A 17318-nucleotide genomic window follows, 5' to 3' on the forward strand; every position below is an offset into this window, starting at 1 on the left:
TGATCCGTCGTGGTAACCAAGGAGCTGAGCCGAAAGGCGAAACTCTTGATTTACCAGTCGGTCTACGTTCCTACCCTCAGCTATGGTCCAGAGCTGTGAGTAGTGACCGAAAGAATGAGGTGATTACGTGACAAGATGAAGTGGCCTGAAACAGGAAAATATTGCAATTACATGCCTTTTTCTGTATAGAGTAAATCGTACACTGTTGAGCTGTTTTAATCAAAAAGAGAGAAAAATGTTTCTTTTGAACTGCATTAAGAAAAAAAAAAAAAACAATTCTGAAATGAATATACATGCAGAGTGTGGGCCTGAGGGCCTGTTCTCATTGTTCTATTATATAAAGCAACAGATGAATCAGACAAATGTATTGTTCTCTTTCTTCTCAGAATAGTAATAGAAAAATATAGAACACGTAAATTGACCCAAAGCCTCAGAGTAACTTTCTAGTTTTCCTTGATGAATATATTTGTTTCCTGATTGATTTTTGACCAAGGCTGTTATGACTTAATGGTGAGATGTCTGGAAGCGCACAAAATGCTTTTGTGAGTTCTCAACTGTGGTTCTCTTAACTACATCGATTATTCTGTTGGACACTCGTTGAGTCAGCCCACGTTAGTCCTCAGACAGTATTGCTCATTTTAGTCACAACCTGCCTGATGTTAGTCAAGATTACAGTCAGGAACTCCCTTAGTCATCAACTATCAGGGACTGTTTTCCTATCACTAGATATTTTCGTTAAGCATTTATGATATGCAAAATGTTCAGTATTATTCAAGGGGTATGTATTATTTATGATCCAAAGATGTTGTATGGAAGAATTTTTTTTTGCGTGTGTGTTAAGGATGAGATGTTATACACTAAAATCTGTACAGAAATTTTAGAGGCTTTGGGGTTACTGATCTTTTTGCCAATGAGAGGAAGCCACACTCCTAACCTAATTACTATGAATTGTAATCACTATCCATTCTTTGACCTTCATCCTGGGTCAGTGAGCAATTTTCTTGCTGTTAAGTGGGTTGTTAGATCTTTTTTCTTCTTTTTTTTAATGTAGATGTCTTCAGAGAATAAAGTGGGTTTTAAAATATTCTAAATATAAAAAGCTCCTTTGTGTATGTGTAGGATGCACTTTGTACATTTGTCATCCTCTTAGTTCTAAACTATTTTTTGGGGGAACTTGTCTCTTAATGTCTGTGCATTAAATCAAACAGTTGATAGAAGTTGAAAGGGTGGATATAAGTTAAGAGGCTTGGAGTCGACTCTGCTGCTGCTTCGATAAGGAGTATCTAAAGTTTATAAGAAAGAACTAGGGAACTTTGTAATGATTATGAAGAACCTCAAATCAAAGAAAGTTATTTTTAAACTTATATTAAAACTAGTTGAGTGAGTAGATGTCAGGCATGATGCTGTAAATTATTGCCATAATTTGGCCGTGCATCTTGAATTTTTGAAGTAGACTTATGAGGGTTTTGAAGTTATATAAAGTATAGTATTTTTGAACCTAAACTTTTATTCAACTACTTGGATCATTATTTGGAAAATGTGTGTCAGCAGGGCACATAGTTGGTTCTGTTCCTGGCCAAGCAAAACCATACACTAATGTCAGATTTCCAGCCCTCTTATCCCCTTCATGATGAGGTAATGCGACATGTCTGGTCCAGATGGTTATGGCGTGAGGGGGACATCCACAGAACCCCACACTTTTATATAAGCCTCTTTGCCACAGCTTCAGCAGACACCTGCACAAAGCAGTTGAAATGTTGGGTCAGATGAGTTCAAGTTTCTTTCAGCCATTAAGTAAACATGAAATATTTAAGTTAGCGGACCGCCATGTCCTTTCAGCTTAAAGAAAGCAGCCGTCCATCTCAGCTCTGCTTTGGTTTTGGTTTGAAATGCTTTGCCAAAATATTTTTAGTCATCATGACCAGACAGTTTGTAGAGTCATTATGACCAATTAATATACTCCATGAACACTTTTTAATGTATTGCTTTTAGCATATTGTTAATCATTACAGATGAGATGCTATTTTTAAACCAATTGAGATACATACTGGCAAACATTAGGCCATATTTATGCAAAGAGAAAACTTTCTGTTGCTATTTTTTGTTTGTTTTTAATTCCTATTCCTCTGAGTTATGACCTAAAGCAAGACATCAATACTAATTAAGGCCTGCTTATTTCTGTTCATTGTTTCAGTTTGTGCATACACATATCTGCACTTGTTTGCACGACAACCGGAAATTGTAGCTTATGGTTTTATATTGAGTTCATTTATATTGCAGATTTTGTCTAGCGATTGCTGCTATTGGTTTTCTTGCAATAACACTTCTAACCATCCACTCTAACAAAATTACATTTGCTGTGATCTCTCAGGTCAATTTTACTATTAGTGTTTTTATTGAAGCTTATTGACCTTCTTTGCAAAAGTGAATGTTTTTTTTTATATTGAACTACTGACAAAATCCAACATTACTCGCATTAGCTGTGGTTCTGTATATTGTGCTGCTTCAATTATAATGTCCGTAACTCCATTCGAGTATTAAACGTATTATGCCTTCCTGACCAACTTCATTTATTCTTTGTGTGGCAGGAGAGTCTCCAGCAGCTGGTGATGATGGCTTTACCAAATGTGTTGGTGCTGGGTCGAAATCCTCTTTCTGGTAAGTAACGGTGTGGAAAGATTTGACCACAATATTGCACAAGCTAACATTAAACAGTTATCCACCGAGTCTAATTTGAGTGAAATGCTTAAATTGGAGATAAGCATGCAGTGGTAGGAACTGGGAAAATTACTGGGTTGGTTTTCAAAGACTAACTGTTAGACTAAACGTGTACTTAATAAATCCTCATGTTCATCAAAGGGATGCTGCTGCAGGCAAAATCTGGGCAGCTCTATTACCTATAGTGTTAAATTAATTTAACCATTTTGCAGCTAAATTGTGACCTACTGATCCCAGACATGTGATTTGATATGTCTGAGCGCTGTTAAAGCAAGAGAGGGACGGTATCATGGGTTTAAGTGTCATGAAAACATTTTTGAGCCACTTGACCTATGCAGCCCCAAGTGCTATTTGATATTCAAATATTAAACCCCTGAGGACTATAAACCCCATAGCAGGTGATTATTGAAGGTCACAATATTGAAGGTTATTGGATAAAAAGAGTTATGTGATGAAAATATTTACCAGTCCACATGGATCAGTATTGTCAGTGAAAAGGTTCATAGCCTTTGTGTACATCACATGCTCATCATCTCTTTAAATGCATTTGCTTCCCTGCTCAGCTCATAGACCTAGATGGACGTTGTCCTGTTTAAGCAAAGGCCCTTAATCCCTGTCCTCCCATTGCTGGCTTTTTCACACTTTCACCATTACCATTGCTGTCATTTGGGGTTTTCCTCGCTTTTCAATGGATTCACTTCAATTTGCAGTCACCCACACAACCATGAAAGGTAAATAAACGAACAATACAGGCAGCAGGGAATAGACAAACATTTGTATGCGCTCCGTGTTTCAGAACTCTTTCACAACCTTTTCTTTGTGGGTTATTGGTCACATTCAATGCTGGTTTTCATAATTACTAGTTATTTTGAAATCAACAAGGACATTTTTTTGTGAAATACCAACCCATTACAATCTAACAATAGGAATGATCTTAAGATCTATCTTTCACATTTACCGCCTTTAAACCCAGCAAGAGTCAATGTTAAAGTTGGCAGAGGGTAGAAAACTGTACATGGCAACCCCAGGCTGGTGGACAGAAAGCATTAGAGAGCATCCCTCGTGGTCTGTTTTGCCCTTTACCCTTGTAGCTTGTCAGATAATCAGTCAGTCAGCCCGCCAGACCAGTGGTGAACGAGGAGTGTGGCTGCCAGCTGAAAGTCATCGCCCATGTGGCTTTTATTATGCTTCCATTTGGGAGCCGGGACAACTCTGCTTGTGTGTGCATGCACATGTGCGTTTAGTTGGAGGATGGGGGAGGGGTGTCTTCACAACAGTGAACAGTGGGAATGCACTGTAGTACCCCCTCAGGCTCTGAGCCAGTCTAGTCCGCCTTGCTTACACACGCATGATGAGGTGTACATGCAGTCTTGTGTATGCAAGTGGTGTTTAGTCAGTATGACTGTATGTATGCATCAGAGGCACAGACGACCTTCTTTGTTAGATCATCTGGCTGATATTTGGTTTATTATCTACATTTACTTCAAAATAGGGTTTGCTGTTAGAGCTGATTTATTACTTTATATAAATAATGACAAGAATACATGACTGAACTGATTTACTTACTGATTAACATCTGACAGTTGCAACAGACGAGACAGCTGTTGGCAACCGGCAGCTGACAGAGTAACCTCTGGGGCATAGTTGCTAGTTTTACAATAGTGTTTATGGTGAATGTGTCAGAACTTTGTGCAGTCTGTTTTCTGCGGTGAGTAATGTTCCGGAATGACAGAAGAGACAGAAATACACAAATGGACAAAAATTCCTATTTTATCTTAAGACCTCTATGCTGGTTGCATAAAGGCGGTCTGGATCATGTGAACTGCTGTCTGTGACACTGATATGAGCTTCGGGCTGTTGTTGACGCCCCCCACAATGACTTGCAGCATTCTCAGAGATTCAGTCCACTCTTTCATGTTTTATGGGTGATGGATGGATTGAATATTTTGCATCTATTGTAGTGTAATGTCAGATCACATGCACTGGTTTTGATACAGGCACAACACGCATCAGCTCCTGAATGACTTTATTGGTCATGACAGGAAAGAGCATTGCAGAACATACACAAACACATAATGTATTTCCTTAATACTCACTCACATCCTCATACACAGAATAACAATGGCATTGTGGGGTGAAGAGTTAGTCACCGTCCTTCTGACCCTTTGTTTCCTGCCAACCCTATAAAGCAGGGAGGAAGGAAAGGATGTGAAAAGGGAAGCCAAGATTTGTCAATTCAGATATTTATACTAGGGATGGAGATCCTTTTGAACAATGTTAAAGTAGGGAAGGAAGGAAGGGGGGTGGTGTTTTGTCATATAAAATAAATAAATTAAGTGTATGATATTGGAGGAAGAAGGATGGAGAAAAGATGAGTCTAGAAGAGACAAGGGTGGTGCCGCCTTGCTGCTTCCTTGGAGCCAGATTTCTTCTTTCAACATTGCATCTTTGCTTTCCTTCAGCTGCTCTGTCACTGCGTTTCTGTGTTTTCTAAATTCTTCCCTTGTGTTTGTTGCTTATCCCTTAGTGGTTATATCCCTCTTTTGTGGATTTTTCTTTTCATCTCTTCCCCTCACCATTTCTGTCTCGTTCTTCGGCTCAAGCCATATAAATTATTTATCCTATGAGGTTCTTTATCTTTCCTAGAATGCTCAGTAGATTTGCTGAGCTAAATCCCTTCCTTGCGTGGAATAGGTTCCCTTGGCTCTAATAGACTATTATAAAGCCCTGCAGCCCAGAGAATTAAGTTTTATCTGCCACCAACCTCGTAGTCCCTCAATTGCTCATTTCCACTTTTCTTATGCATTTCATTTTATACGATGAATGCGGGTGCTGATGAATGATTGATTCAGCCGTACTGTATCTTGCTCCAGCATCTGACTTATCAGAATTTACTGTGAAAAACTGACATGGCATACACATGTAAGATAATTCATGTTCTTGGTTGATTTTTAAATGTTTTCTAAATCATTAGTAATTCTCAATTTTAGGTCCTTAGTTGTAGTATCCTTTTAAAACCATACATTTGTAATGTTGTTGCAAACTTGTATAAACAGTTATTCACAGTTTTGCCATGAAACACTGGATATCATGGAAAATGAGATACAGTAATTATTTGAGTATTGGGAAGATGGTGGTGCTTTAAATTGGGCTTCTGTTGAATGTTTTTTATAGTTGCACTGTGCTTTTTATATGCAGTGACAAATTAAGTAAACAAAACAAAAAAGCCTGAGATGGAAACCTGTTATAATTAACCTTGTCACATTTTGACCACATGTTATGTCTGGTTCTCTGTAACAAATTGATGTGGGTGGGTCTGTTGACTCAGGAGGAAGAAGAGAAGCAAATTGATTGTTGTTGAGTCAGTGAAATAGATGGATGGTTCCTCAATATAGGGCACTCTGTAAATGAAGGCATCCATAAATTTGGTTGTCTGATTTTCTGAAAGTTGAGAGTTTATACAATTGAAACCATTTTCTAAAGTAAAAAGTATATCTATATTTGTATACGTTTGTTTATGGCCATTCCCCTGCTCTGATTGGCCAATTTCAACTGGGAGACAGACAGGCCAGCCCCTACAGAAAATATGCTGTCACTAATCTGGATTTACAATCATTAGGACTGGACAGTGCCACCCCCTGCCTTTAATCAGCTAGCTTATCACACACAGACACACAGAACACACCGTGTGCTAGTGCACACATAGATGCACAAACATTTCCTGTACTATATCACTCAGTGTAACACACATCACCTAGTTTGCTGTTTTTCATCCCCCAACCCCCCATATGATCCCAGGCCTGTTGAACAGGCAGACAGCTGTTCGTTGCTTTTAGCACTTTCTGATAAGTAACTGTTAACTGTTTTATGCATCTATGCAACCCCATCCTTTTTGTACATGGTATACTCGTTTTTAATATATTTTGTTTTCTATACTATAGTAAGCTTTTTTTTATGCTTATCCATCCATTCATCCATTTTTTATACTTGTTTAATACTGTACAGGATTGCACTTTTTTTTTATAAGCATATGGTAAAGATTTAATTTTAATTTTTAATTTGAGCTGTGTGAAGGGAAGTCGCAAAACTAGAATTTCATTGCACAATGTAAACTGCTGTGTACATGACAAACTTCTTGATTATGTCACAACATGCAAAACAGTTGTGGAGGTTTGTCGGCTAGATTGCTTAAAACTGTCTAGTAGTGAGGGAATGACTTTATAAGGGGAAACTGTAACAAACTCAGAATTCAGAAAAGTTGAAGTGAATGTGTAAAAGATGAAAAATGTATTTCTGCCTGAAAAAGCCTGTATGACAACTAAAACTTACTAAATCTAGATTCCAACTGAATAAATGTTTTTTTTTTTTTGACGAGTGAAACCCCATCTACCAAGCAGAGGCGAGCCCTACATATTTTTATAGCTGTAAAATGAAAATTACTGCATCTTGTCACAAAATGCTTCGTAAATCTGCATTGGAATGGTGCCATCTGAGTCATTTCCCCTGAATATAATAATCGGCTTGTAGTGGTGCCTGAGGGGAAAGTATTACCACTGCTATTAAGAAAAAATTAAACAAGGATTTATTCACCTTTCATAAGTCATGAATCCTATAATTTAAGTGAATGCCAAACAAGTCAAAGTGGAAACGAGACTCAGGTCATTCGTAAGAATTTTTTGTGTTTTAATGTTGACGTGTTTAGTGGTTTTTCTGTGGTGATGATGGTGTTTTTCTTTAGAACAAGGTCTGGAGGAGATGAGGAAACTGTTGCTGCTGGTACTAGGCTGTGCTGTCCAGGTAAGAACACCGTCAACTACATAAGTAATTCAGGTTTCATCCAACAAAAGCATGTTTATGAAAGTTGATAATTATCCTTTCCGATTGTGTCTGTAGTTCAGGATTCAAAAGGTCAATACATATGTATTGTATGCAATACATAAACATGCTGTGTAATCTTGTGTCAAATTGTACAGACTTTTTCATATGTTCACTTTTTATGACTACCACATAGCATTTTTTTTTCATATCTATTTATACATTTTTTCTCCAACTGTGTTAGTTACTGCCATTACTGCAATATAGTCTATAGTTAAATTGTGTATGATACATTATATAACTTGTTATGTCTTGTGGCAAAACATCTGTTCTTGTAGTGTTTCAAACATGACATTCTCTGTTTTCCAAAAGCACTTGAGCTGTGCTTATGCAGTTAATTCCAACCTAATAGTATGTTTCCATCAAGTCTTAAATCACAGTAGCATCCACAAGTGACTTTGAAACACCTTACAGTGAAAGTGAGCTTGCATCGTTGAAATTTTCAGTTATAATGAAATATTACCTTTTGCCTGCAAGAGGGAAAGATTTTTTTTGTCTGACCCAAAATGTAATCTTTCATGTGAACACGTGACTACATTTTTACATGGTGCTTCTGCGTCCCGGAAACCTCTTTATCAGATCAGCTTTTACTTTGTGAGTGGAGTGTTGGTCTACTGAACTCCTCTTGACCCCGAACTTCCTAACCCTTTTAAGATCCCAAATCTTCTTACTTCCCTTCATGTTGTTGAAGATGCATAGATTTTTTTTTCTTGAACTTATGCTTCCTGTTTCTTCTACTTGCAGTGTGAGAAAAAGGAAGATTACATTGAGCGTATCCAGACTCTTGATTTTGATACCAAAGCCGCCATAGCATCTCACATCCAAGAGGTATTTAATAACCATAGTAAATAAAACTGTTGCATAGTAATAGTGTTGAATAGTTCACTGTATGCTTTTGCCGCAGAATATTATTAATCACATAATTGTACTGAATTATAGGTGACTCATAACCAGGAGAATGTGATGGACCTGCAGTGGTTTGAAAGTGGGGAAATGCCTCCAGAGGATCTGGACAGCTTGTCAAGAAACTTGGCTTTCCACCTCAAACGGCTGGTGGATGAAAGAGACATACAGCTGGAGGTACCACAATTAAATTTTTTTTTTTTTTTTTTTTTTTTTTATATCCATAAGTTATCCATGTTTTTAGGGGTAGATTTTCTAATGAAAATAGTGAGCCATTTTTAGCAGGTTTATGTGGAAACCTTTTCTTTTATCGCTTTTACCACAAGCGAGCAGCCTCAGGAAGGAAGGCTTGAAACTGTTAACCGTCATGGATGGAGGGTGTGTGATTGTGTGTGTGTTTTACTTAGACTATATACGTCATTAAATGAATTTCCCACCCTTGGGGTGCAGATTGTCATTACAGATTTTGGGATTGTGTGTGTGTGTGTGTGTGTGTGTATTGGGCTGTGTGTGCATGTGTTGAGAGTATTTGTGAGTATGGGGGATATCTAATAGCCTCCAGATTATCATTGAGGAGTCCAGCCGCTCTCAATTAAAATCCCATTTCCTGTAGAGGGCACTAGTTTAAAATAGGCTGTGAAGGGGACTCCATGGACCTTTTGATCATAATGGCTGCATTCTGTGTGATGGGTGGTGGGACTGCTTTGCTGGTCTATGGATGTTCTCTTTTCTTTCCTGTTACATCTACTCTAGTCGCATCCTTCAATCACAGCCTCATCCATCTCAAATAGTTCAATCCAACAGTTGTCTTTTTTTTCTACAGTAGCTTACCATCTTTTTTCCTTCTTCCCTCTGCTTCCATAAAGAGTATCGTGGAGCTAACCCAGGAGAGAGACTGTGTCCAACTGTCTCCGCTTGCTCCCTGTGTGACCCAGTCCCCTGGAGACTCCCCTAGTTTGAGGAGGACTGAAAGCAGACAGCACCTCTCTGTGGAGTTGGCTGATGCCAAGGCCAAAATCAGGCGCCTTCGACAGGAACTGTGAGTGCTGCAGCTTTTATAATGATAATAGTCTTTTTTTCTTGGTATATATCTCACGAAACGCGTCGAAAATAGTCCTCTGCTTTGTACTCGGAGCAGTGGGCTGCCATTCTTCCGGTGCCCGGGGAGCAGTTAGATCAGCAATCACTTAAATTAGGCAAGACACACAGAAATTGGAAAGAAAGTGGAGCTTGTAATAGACCTATACAAGTAAAGCCAAAGTTTGCTTTTGTTGGTCCCATTTTCATATCTTTGCAGCTCTGCTTACAGTAGCATGTTTGATCTTAACTGTGAAGGGAATTTGAGTCTTGTTCAGTCTGAGGTCAAAATAAAGTTTATCTGGACATTATCTAGAATACGAGATAAGATCCAGCCTTTGTTTTCAAAAGTGCATGTTTTCCTTCCCCAGAACTTATTTATTTGATATAACTGCCATTCTCTCAGACTATTGAAGGTGGCCCTGAATTATTTTTGTGCCACAGTTGCTGGTCTTTGTGTGGAAGTACTATTAATTGTTTTTTGTTCTTTTTTTGAAATAGAAACAAAAATAAATAAATATTGTATGCTAGACATTTCCTTCTGAAGAGATTTATTAATCTTAATTGAAACATTTGTTTCATCAAATGCAGAACTTTTAAATCACTATGAACAAGGCTTCAACATATTGATAAATGTCTGACAAAAAAACTGTTGTAACAGGCTTTAAAAAGGTCTGCTCAATTATATTTGTGAATAATTGAACTTCCCCTTTTAAAGTTCCTTAAAATCCTACAGTCTCTTTTCAGGTTGGGGCTTTTTGCAAAGGGATTCAACAGAGTAGCTAGTGGTGTGAAGCGGGTGTCCTTCAAATGCTTTCTATGGGAACTGTTTAGTCCAGACAGGTTAATTTTTACCACTGTGTTTTTGTTGAAGTAATAATTAGCTAAAGCTCAATGGCGGTCTGTGCTGGATCAGATCACATGTGGTTCTACGTCAGCAGACACAGTTTCCTAAACTGGCATCTGATTTTAAAACTGTGTGACACATTAAAAAATTGATAGCTCATAAATATTGTCTATCTTTCTATCCACATGTCATTTGTAGAGAAACGATGTGAAAATGGAAAATAATTTAAGTGTGGAAAATCGTTTATTCAAGCAATGTTTTTTTACTTGTTAGGAAAAAGCTCTGCTTGGTGTTTTGTCCCACAGAATGCTGCATCTTCCTGTCCCTGAATTTAGCAGCACACGTTTTTGTTTCCTTTGTCAAAACAATAGTCTGTGTGAAGTGAAGGTCTAAATCATGACTTTGTTTTTTGGCTCTAGTCTTCATACAGAATGGACTGTGTTGCTTGGTCACATAAAAAGAGTGAAAAGCATTTAACCCTTAGTGACCTTAAACTTAAAAACTGTCAAGAATTTTCAGTGCCCACCCCTACTTCACAATTACTTAACCTAAATTATTTCATCACTGGACTTGAATAGGGCTACTAAACAATAACTTTAATGAAAATGCATTGTCTTTGCTGGTTGCTATGATGTTTACTTTGTGCTGTGACATCTGTGATTGAATGTTGTCATGTGATGAAGCTGACAATGACCAAAAAAGCCTCAAGTCTTTTCTGTTTATATTATCTGATCACATGACTGCTTTCTATTCTGCAATGCAGAGGGGGAGTGGTTTTGTTGTGACCGTGGGCTCATGCTCAAATACTGCCTCTGCATCCAGATGTGGATGTGTGTGGTCTAGTGTGCATATGTGTTTGTGTCTGAGGGACAGCAGGTCATAGCTGGGGGGTATGGTGCACTGTTGTTAATGTTTCCATTAACGCAACACTGTCTTCAATGTGCGTGTGAGTGAGGGTTATTTTTTCATTTTATTTTTTTCCCTGCTAAGCACACACTGGGTTTATTCCTGTCACATAACTATTTAATATTTGTTGATTCAAAGTGAGATTTGATAGTTTGAGGTTTTTATATACTCACAGTTCGGCTTATTAGTATTAAGATACATGGTTCTTTTTTAAGGGTACAAAGCAGAATTTTAACTGACCAAAAGGAGAAACGGTTGGAAAATTCATTATCAGATTTTTTTTTTTAGAATTTTAGAGAGTGACTGTTTGAAAATTACTGCATTTAATACAAAAATACACGCTAATTATAACTGATTCATTGTTACTCATTTGAATAATTTAATGGTGATTATGCTTATTGTAGGGCAGAATATTAGAAGTATTACCATTCACTCTCTTCTGGTGAAAGAAAATAATTTTATGAAGAAATTTGATGTGTTGAATTGGCAAAAATAGACCAACCGAATACATAATGTTTGCTCAAAAAAACAAATCTGCCAAGCTGGAGTTGATAAGTGTTTGTGGTTTTCCCAGTGGTAAGTTAAAGAAGGAGGGAGAGGAGTTTCAGATAAAGGATAGATAAATGCATGACATAAATAAAACAGGAAGAAGAATAAAATAACCGGAGATATTGGTCAACTTTCCAAATACTGTAACTGGAATAGGAAGTGGGAGTTGAATGAGTAGGTAAAAAAGAATAGGATGGCAAGTATTTGGATGCTCTAAGAGACTCCAGAGAGCTATAATCAAACGGGCCATCAGATGTTCAGTGAAGCGGTTTCATGCAAACTCATGCACACAGAAGAGCATATCAGGAATGTAGTAGTTTCCTTTCGAATCAGTGTGACACATTCTCTTTCTATGAAAGGAACTTGGAGAATTTGCACAGACATGGTCGCTTATTTAACGGCAAATGCCATGCTGCTGTGGGTAATAGAAAAAACCGAAGGGTAGATAACAGAAAAAAATCCTGGTAGTCATAGTGGGGGAAAAAATGTAGATTTAATTCAAGATTTCTTGCAGTCCTTTCCTCAGAGTTGAGGAAAATAAATTGGTTGAACTTGAGGTAGCATGTTACAAACAAATTGAATGTCTTTTCAAGTGCTTTACAGATTATTAACAAACTGCAAGTTTCTGCAAGGGTTGGTATAGTATATAAAAACATTTACTTGAGACTGAAACCCTTCATCCTGAGTAGAAACAGGAAATGTCAGTAGTCTTTGAGGGGTTGAATTGTTCTGTTTATCAATATGAAAGTATTTTTGTCTAATTTACATAGGATATTTTTATGTTTCATTGGATTTTTGTTGTTGGTAATTGTAAAGATTGTGTAACAAAATGGATAAAACAATGATCACTATGAAACTAATCACTAAGCACAAATGCATAGTTTTATCCCTGTACACCCCAGAATCCTATTGAAGATGCCTCTTGTGTGAAATATTATCTTGATCCATCAAAAAATTAACTGTTTAATCTTTAATAAATTATTAAAAACCTGAGCTTAGTTAGCATTACTTAAGCCTTGGCCAAATGAGTTCTCAGAATGCTGAGGTGAATAACATATTGTCATTCAGGTTGGTTTAAGAAGTAATATTCAGGCTAATTCTGTTAATGCAACTTCATTGAAATTTTTGGGTGATCACCATTAAATGATGATTTAAGGCGCGTCCTTGTTTATAGTTGGAAAACATGCCTTTACACACATAAAAGCTTTGTACTTAATTTTCAATGTAGACGTTGATGCTCGTCACAATGGCAAATAAATTGTTTCCTTAATCTTTTAATACAAAAAACCACTGTCATTTCTTGACTTACAGTATGCCTTCTTTAATTTATTTTTTTATCCTTATTTCCTATCTTTCCTCCTGTTTTGGCAGAGAGGAAAAAAGTGAGCAGCTTCTGGACACAAGGCAAGAGCTGGAGAACATTGAAGTGGAGCTAAAAAGACTACAGCAAGATGTAAGGCAGAGGTCTCAGAAACCCTCAGACATTTTAGATGACTTCATCCCCCCACCTGCAACTCTGCTCTTTCTAAGTATCTTATTCTGTAGTGTTGCCAGACTTTAAAGAGCTAGAAAGTGACTTATCTCATTAAAGGTTTTAGTGCTATTTTTAGGCTTACCCCAGCTCCATGTTGCTTTTGATTTGGAGTGATTTGGAGTGGGCAGTGATTTCACTGGTGGACTGTTATAAACAGGATGGATGAACTTAGGGCATTTGTGTTTATTTTTGAAAATGGAGAATGTGAAGAGATTTTTGTTTGGGGGGGGGGGGGGGACAGATGAGCCTTTTCATTGTTCTCTGTTCAAAGATAATGATTGTTTTGATGCAACTCTCTTTGTTCATGTGATAAGTATCTCTAACTTTTCCCCTCTCTATGTGGCTATGCATACTTGCAGAACTATCAGCTGCTGTCAGACGCTCGGTCGGCCCGGGCCTACCGTGATGAGCTGGACGCACTCAGAGAGAAAGCCATACGTGTCGACAAACTGGAGAGTGATCTCAGCCGATACAAGGAGAGACTTCACGATATTGAGTTTTACAAGGCCAGAATTGAGGTACAGAACACTAGATTGAAAACCATCTTCATCCACAGTCACACCCCCCCAATATGTCCATACTTAAAACAAGCAAAGCCGTATGTGGCCAATAAGATCAGCAGCTTATGTCCATACTGCCAAATCTCTATGTACAGGTGGCCTAATTTGTGTAGAAAAAACAAACTTGTTCTACCAAGTTGATCCAAGCATATTCTGCATTTAAGAACATGTGGGCATGGTTATTGTACATTTTAACAGCAACAATGGTAATTTTATTCTACAAGAGGTTTATCTGCTTTTGTTTTGACTCGTTTTCTCTGATGTTGTGGTTTCTGTAGGAGCTGAAAGAGGACAATCAGATTCTGCTGGAGACAAAGTCTATGCTGGAGGAGCAGCTGGATGCTAGCAGGACACGATCTGATAAACTTCACCTCCTGGAGAAAGAGAATCTGCAGCTTAAATCCAAGATGCATGACCTGGAGATGGTAAGATGGTGGAATTATGCCAACATGCAGAGTAATGTCACGTGTTGTCAACCGTAAATGAACAAACCCCCCCATGTCTTGTGTCTAGGAGAGGGACCTAGATCGTAAGCGTATGGAGGAACTTTTGGAAGAGAATCTTGTTTTGGAAATGGCCCAGAAGCAGAGCATGGATGAGTCCCTGCATCTGGGCTGGGAACTGGAGCAGCTGGCAAAGACACCCGAGCACACTGAGGGTAAGAAGAAGAGCATAGAATGGTACTTAAAAAGAAGGAAAACACAGGGATGGAAGAAAAACTAAGAATAGATCGCTACATTGAAATCTCAAACAGCTGATGGTCAGCTACAGTAAATGAACCAGGTTGAAGGCTTCAGGCAGTTGACAGACCAGGCTGTCTGTTTCCATCTGCATTTCCCAGCTTACACTAGGTTTTCTTTCCACCTGGTTAAGGCCTGTGCTGTAATTAATTTTCAGAGGCTTCTGAAAGATAAGCTGGTTGTTTGGCTAATAAGAGCTGTTAAGAGGTTTAACTTGTTAAGGATCTAATTAAACTCTTTGTGTGGGTGTTTTTTGTTTTTTTTTTGCAAACAAAAGCATGCTTTAGCAGCTTTTAAACTTTGAAAATTTCATCATAGAGTTATGGAGAATTAATATGTTACTACCATTGGTTCAGTCCCCCAGAAATCTCTGGGTGAGGAGGTGAATGAGTTGACCTCGAGTCGCCTACTGAAACTGGAGAAAGACAATCAGGCCCTGCTGAAGACGGTGGAGGAGCTCAGAGGAGCAGCCAGTCAGGACACCATTGCAAAACTGGCCAAAGTCAACAACGAAAAACAGAAACTGAACCAGAAAGTGAGTTTTGGTCTTTTTGTATATTTCTGTGTTGTTGAAAGAATTGGTGTTTTTTTTTTTTTTTTTTTTTTTTTTTTTTTAAATAACTTTTACATTTTATTTATTTGTTTTATTTTGTAAATCAAGTTTCAATTATTTATAGTTTTTATTATTAGTCTAATCCAAAAATTGGATTTACTGATAATTTTAACTTTCTTTGTATCAACTGAAAGTTTTGCATCGTGCATAACATCTGTGAAGTCTGACTAATAATGTAATCCTATAAGTTGTGATTCAATGAAGCTCATGTCTCCAGTAATGACCAAAACAAAATTACTGAAATTGTAATCACATCATCTTCTCTGTACACTGAATTAACTTACGTGATCTTTTCAAAGACTCATCTAATTCTGTCCCCTTCGTCTTTCGCCATCCCATTAGTATATTGCCCCACCACTCCTCCATAATAAATCACCCTATCACTTGACTCTAGACCTTTTCACACAGCGACAATGAAAACCTAAAATGGGAAAAAAGAGCGGGAGGAAAGGGGGGATAAAAGGATGAAAGCAAAGCTGTAAATCCAGGCAGCCCTGCACTGCCTTTCTCTCCCCGTCTTGACACTCGAATGCCCCTTGCTAAGAGAAGTCTCTCAGCTATTTTCAGAAACATAAGACTCTTTCTTTACCCTCTGAACAAAAAGCATGGAACTGTGTTCATTTCCCACAAAGGATGAGACATTTACTTCTGAGTAAGCTAAAGCACATTGAAATGGGAAAGCAGTGGCTGTGTGGCTTTTAGCACAGAAATGGCCTCATTTGTTTGTGTGAAGGTGGAAACATTAGAAATAACTTCTGTATTAAGGATTAGCGAGGGCTTCGGTTTGACTGAATCTTTCTGAATAAAATAAGATGATTCTGCAAGTTCATATACATTTCACCATGTCTGCAACTAAAGAAAAGGAATTCACACTTGTCAAGAAAAGAATAATTGATAACTGAGCCACAAACACCAGTCAAAATATTAAAACGTCATTTTAAACTTTTAATCTTTGTTACAGTTGGAGCAACTAGAGGTTGCATTGTCATCGGACAGAGAGTCGCTCCGCAGCGCTGAATCACTCAGTACGGACCTGATGAAGGAGAAGGCTTTACTAGAACAGACTCTGGAAACACTCAGAGAAAACTCAGAAAGACAGGTACAATCACACTTACTGACTCCCAACGTTACACATTCTGCTTCATGATTCTATCCCAAATGAACCTCACAACTTTGAATAACCTTTATTTTAGCCTAGTGTTAGAACTGACTTAAATGTGAAATACTCCTGATGTATACTTTTTCTTTACTTTGACTTTAATTATTTAGAGAAATGAGCATTCATGTACTACACAGATTATTTTTCCAAGAAGCTTAAAAAAATTGTATTGTTCTATTGTATATACATTTTATTTAAGTCTTTAATGCCTATTAAGTTTTATTGACAGCAGTATTTGTGCAATTTTCATTCGGCTGATAGATCTATTTAGTTGAACTGCCACTGTTTTATTTACCGCTCAGATTTCTGGCAGCATGTGACCCGGGCTCTGGCTGTTTGTCGGCAGGGACCCAAATCTGGCACCTATGATTAGTTTTACTGTCTGATTTGTTAAATCCGGCTTTGATTAGCTTCAAAGGGAACGAAAACAAAACACTCAACTCTGATTACTTTAGGTCTGCCTATCAGTGTGGTCGTAAACATTTGAGATTTCACTGCTGTTGCTGTATAGCATTCTGCTGCATCCTTGTGTGGTCTTCACTGTTTTAATTGTTAATCTTTTCATTGATGTCTTGATATACAAGTCTGCAAGGAAAATTAAACTGCTTCTCTTAAACTGCTGTCAGCTGAAGGGTCTGGAGCAGGAGAACAAGCACCTGAGCCAAACTGTGTCATCCCTTCGTCAGCGCTGCCAGGTTGGAGCTGAGGCTCGGGTCAAGGATGTGGAGAAAGAGAATCGTGTTCTTCACGAGTCAATCTGTGAGACAACGGCCAAACTGAATAAGATGGAGTTTGAAAGGAAGCATCTACGTGAGTGACGTTCCAAAATGTGTTTAG

General features: G+C 38.0%; 1 protein-coding gene across 5 annotated transcripts in view; it reads left to right on the forward strand.

The window, feature by feature from the left end:
• Positions 1-17318, forward strand: part of ccdc88ab (coiled-coil domain containing 88Ab) — a 61541-nt gene that overhangs the window by 22564 nt on the left and 21659 nt on the right. For all 5 annotated transcript variants that reach the window (XR_009784400.1, XM_061745946.1, XM_061745947.1 and 2 more), the window contains exons 4-15: positions 2589-2658; positions 7457-7515; positions 8338-8421; positions 8533-8673; positions 9363-9535; positions 13247-13328; positions 13769-13927; positions 14248-14394; positions 14483-14627; positions 15066-15244; positions 16284-16421; positions 17108-17291. Coding sequence is in view for 4 of the 5 variants with exons in the window: in XM_061745946.1 (XP_061601930.1) it covers positions 2589-2658; positions 7457-7515; positions 8338-8421; positions 8533-8673; positions 9363-9535; positions 13247-13328; positions 13769-13927; positions 14248-14394; positions 14483-14627; positions 15066-15244; positions 16284-16421; positions 17108-17291 (1561 nt within the window). In the remaining variant the exon portion in view is untranslated. The remainder of the gene's footprint in view (positions 1-2588; positions 2659-7456; positions 7516-8337; positions 8422-8532; positions 8674-9362; positions 9536-13246; positions 13329-13768; positions 13928-14247; positions 14395-14482; positions 14628-15065; positions 15245-16283; positions 16422-17107; positions 17292-17318) is intronic.

This window comes from Cololabis saira, chromosome 17 (genome assembly GCF_033807715.1).
Source record: "Cololabis saira isolate AMF1-May2022 chromosome 17, fColSai1.1, whole genome shotgun sequence".
NCBI classification, from domain to species: domain Eukaryota; kingdom Metazoa; phylum Chordata; class Actinopteri; order Beloniformes; family Belonidae; genus Cololabis; species Cololabis saira.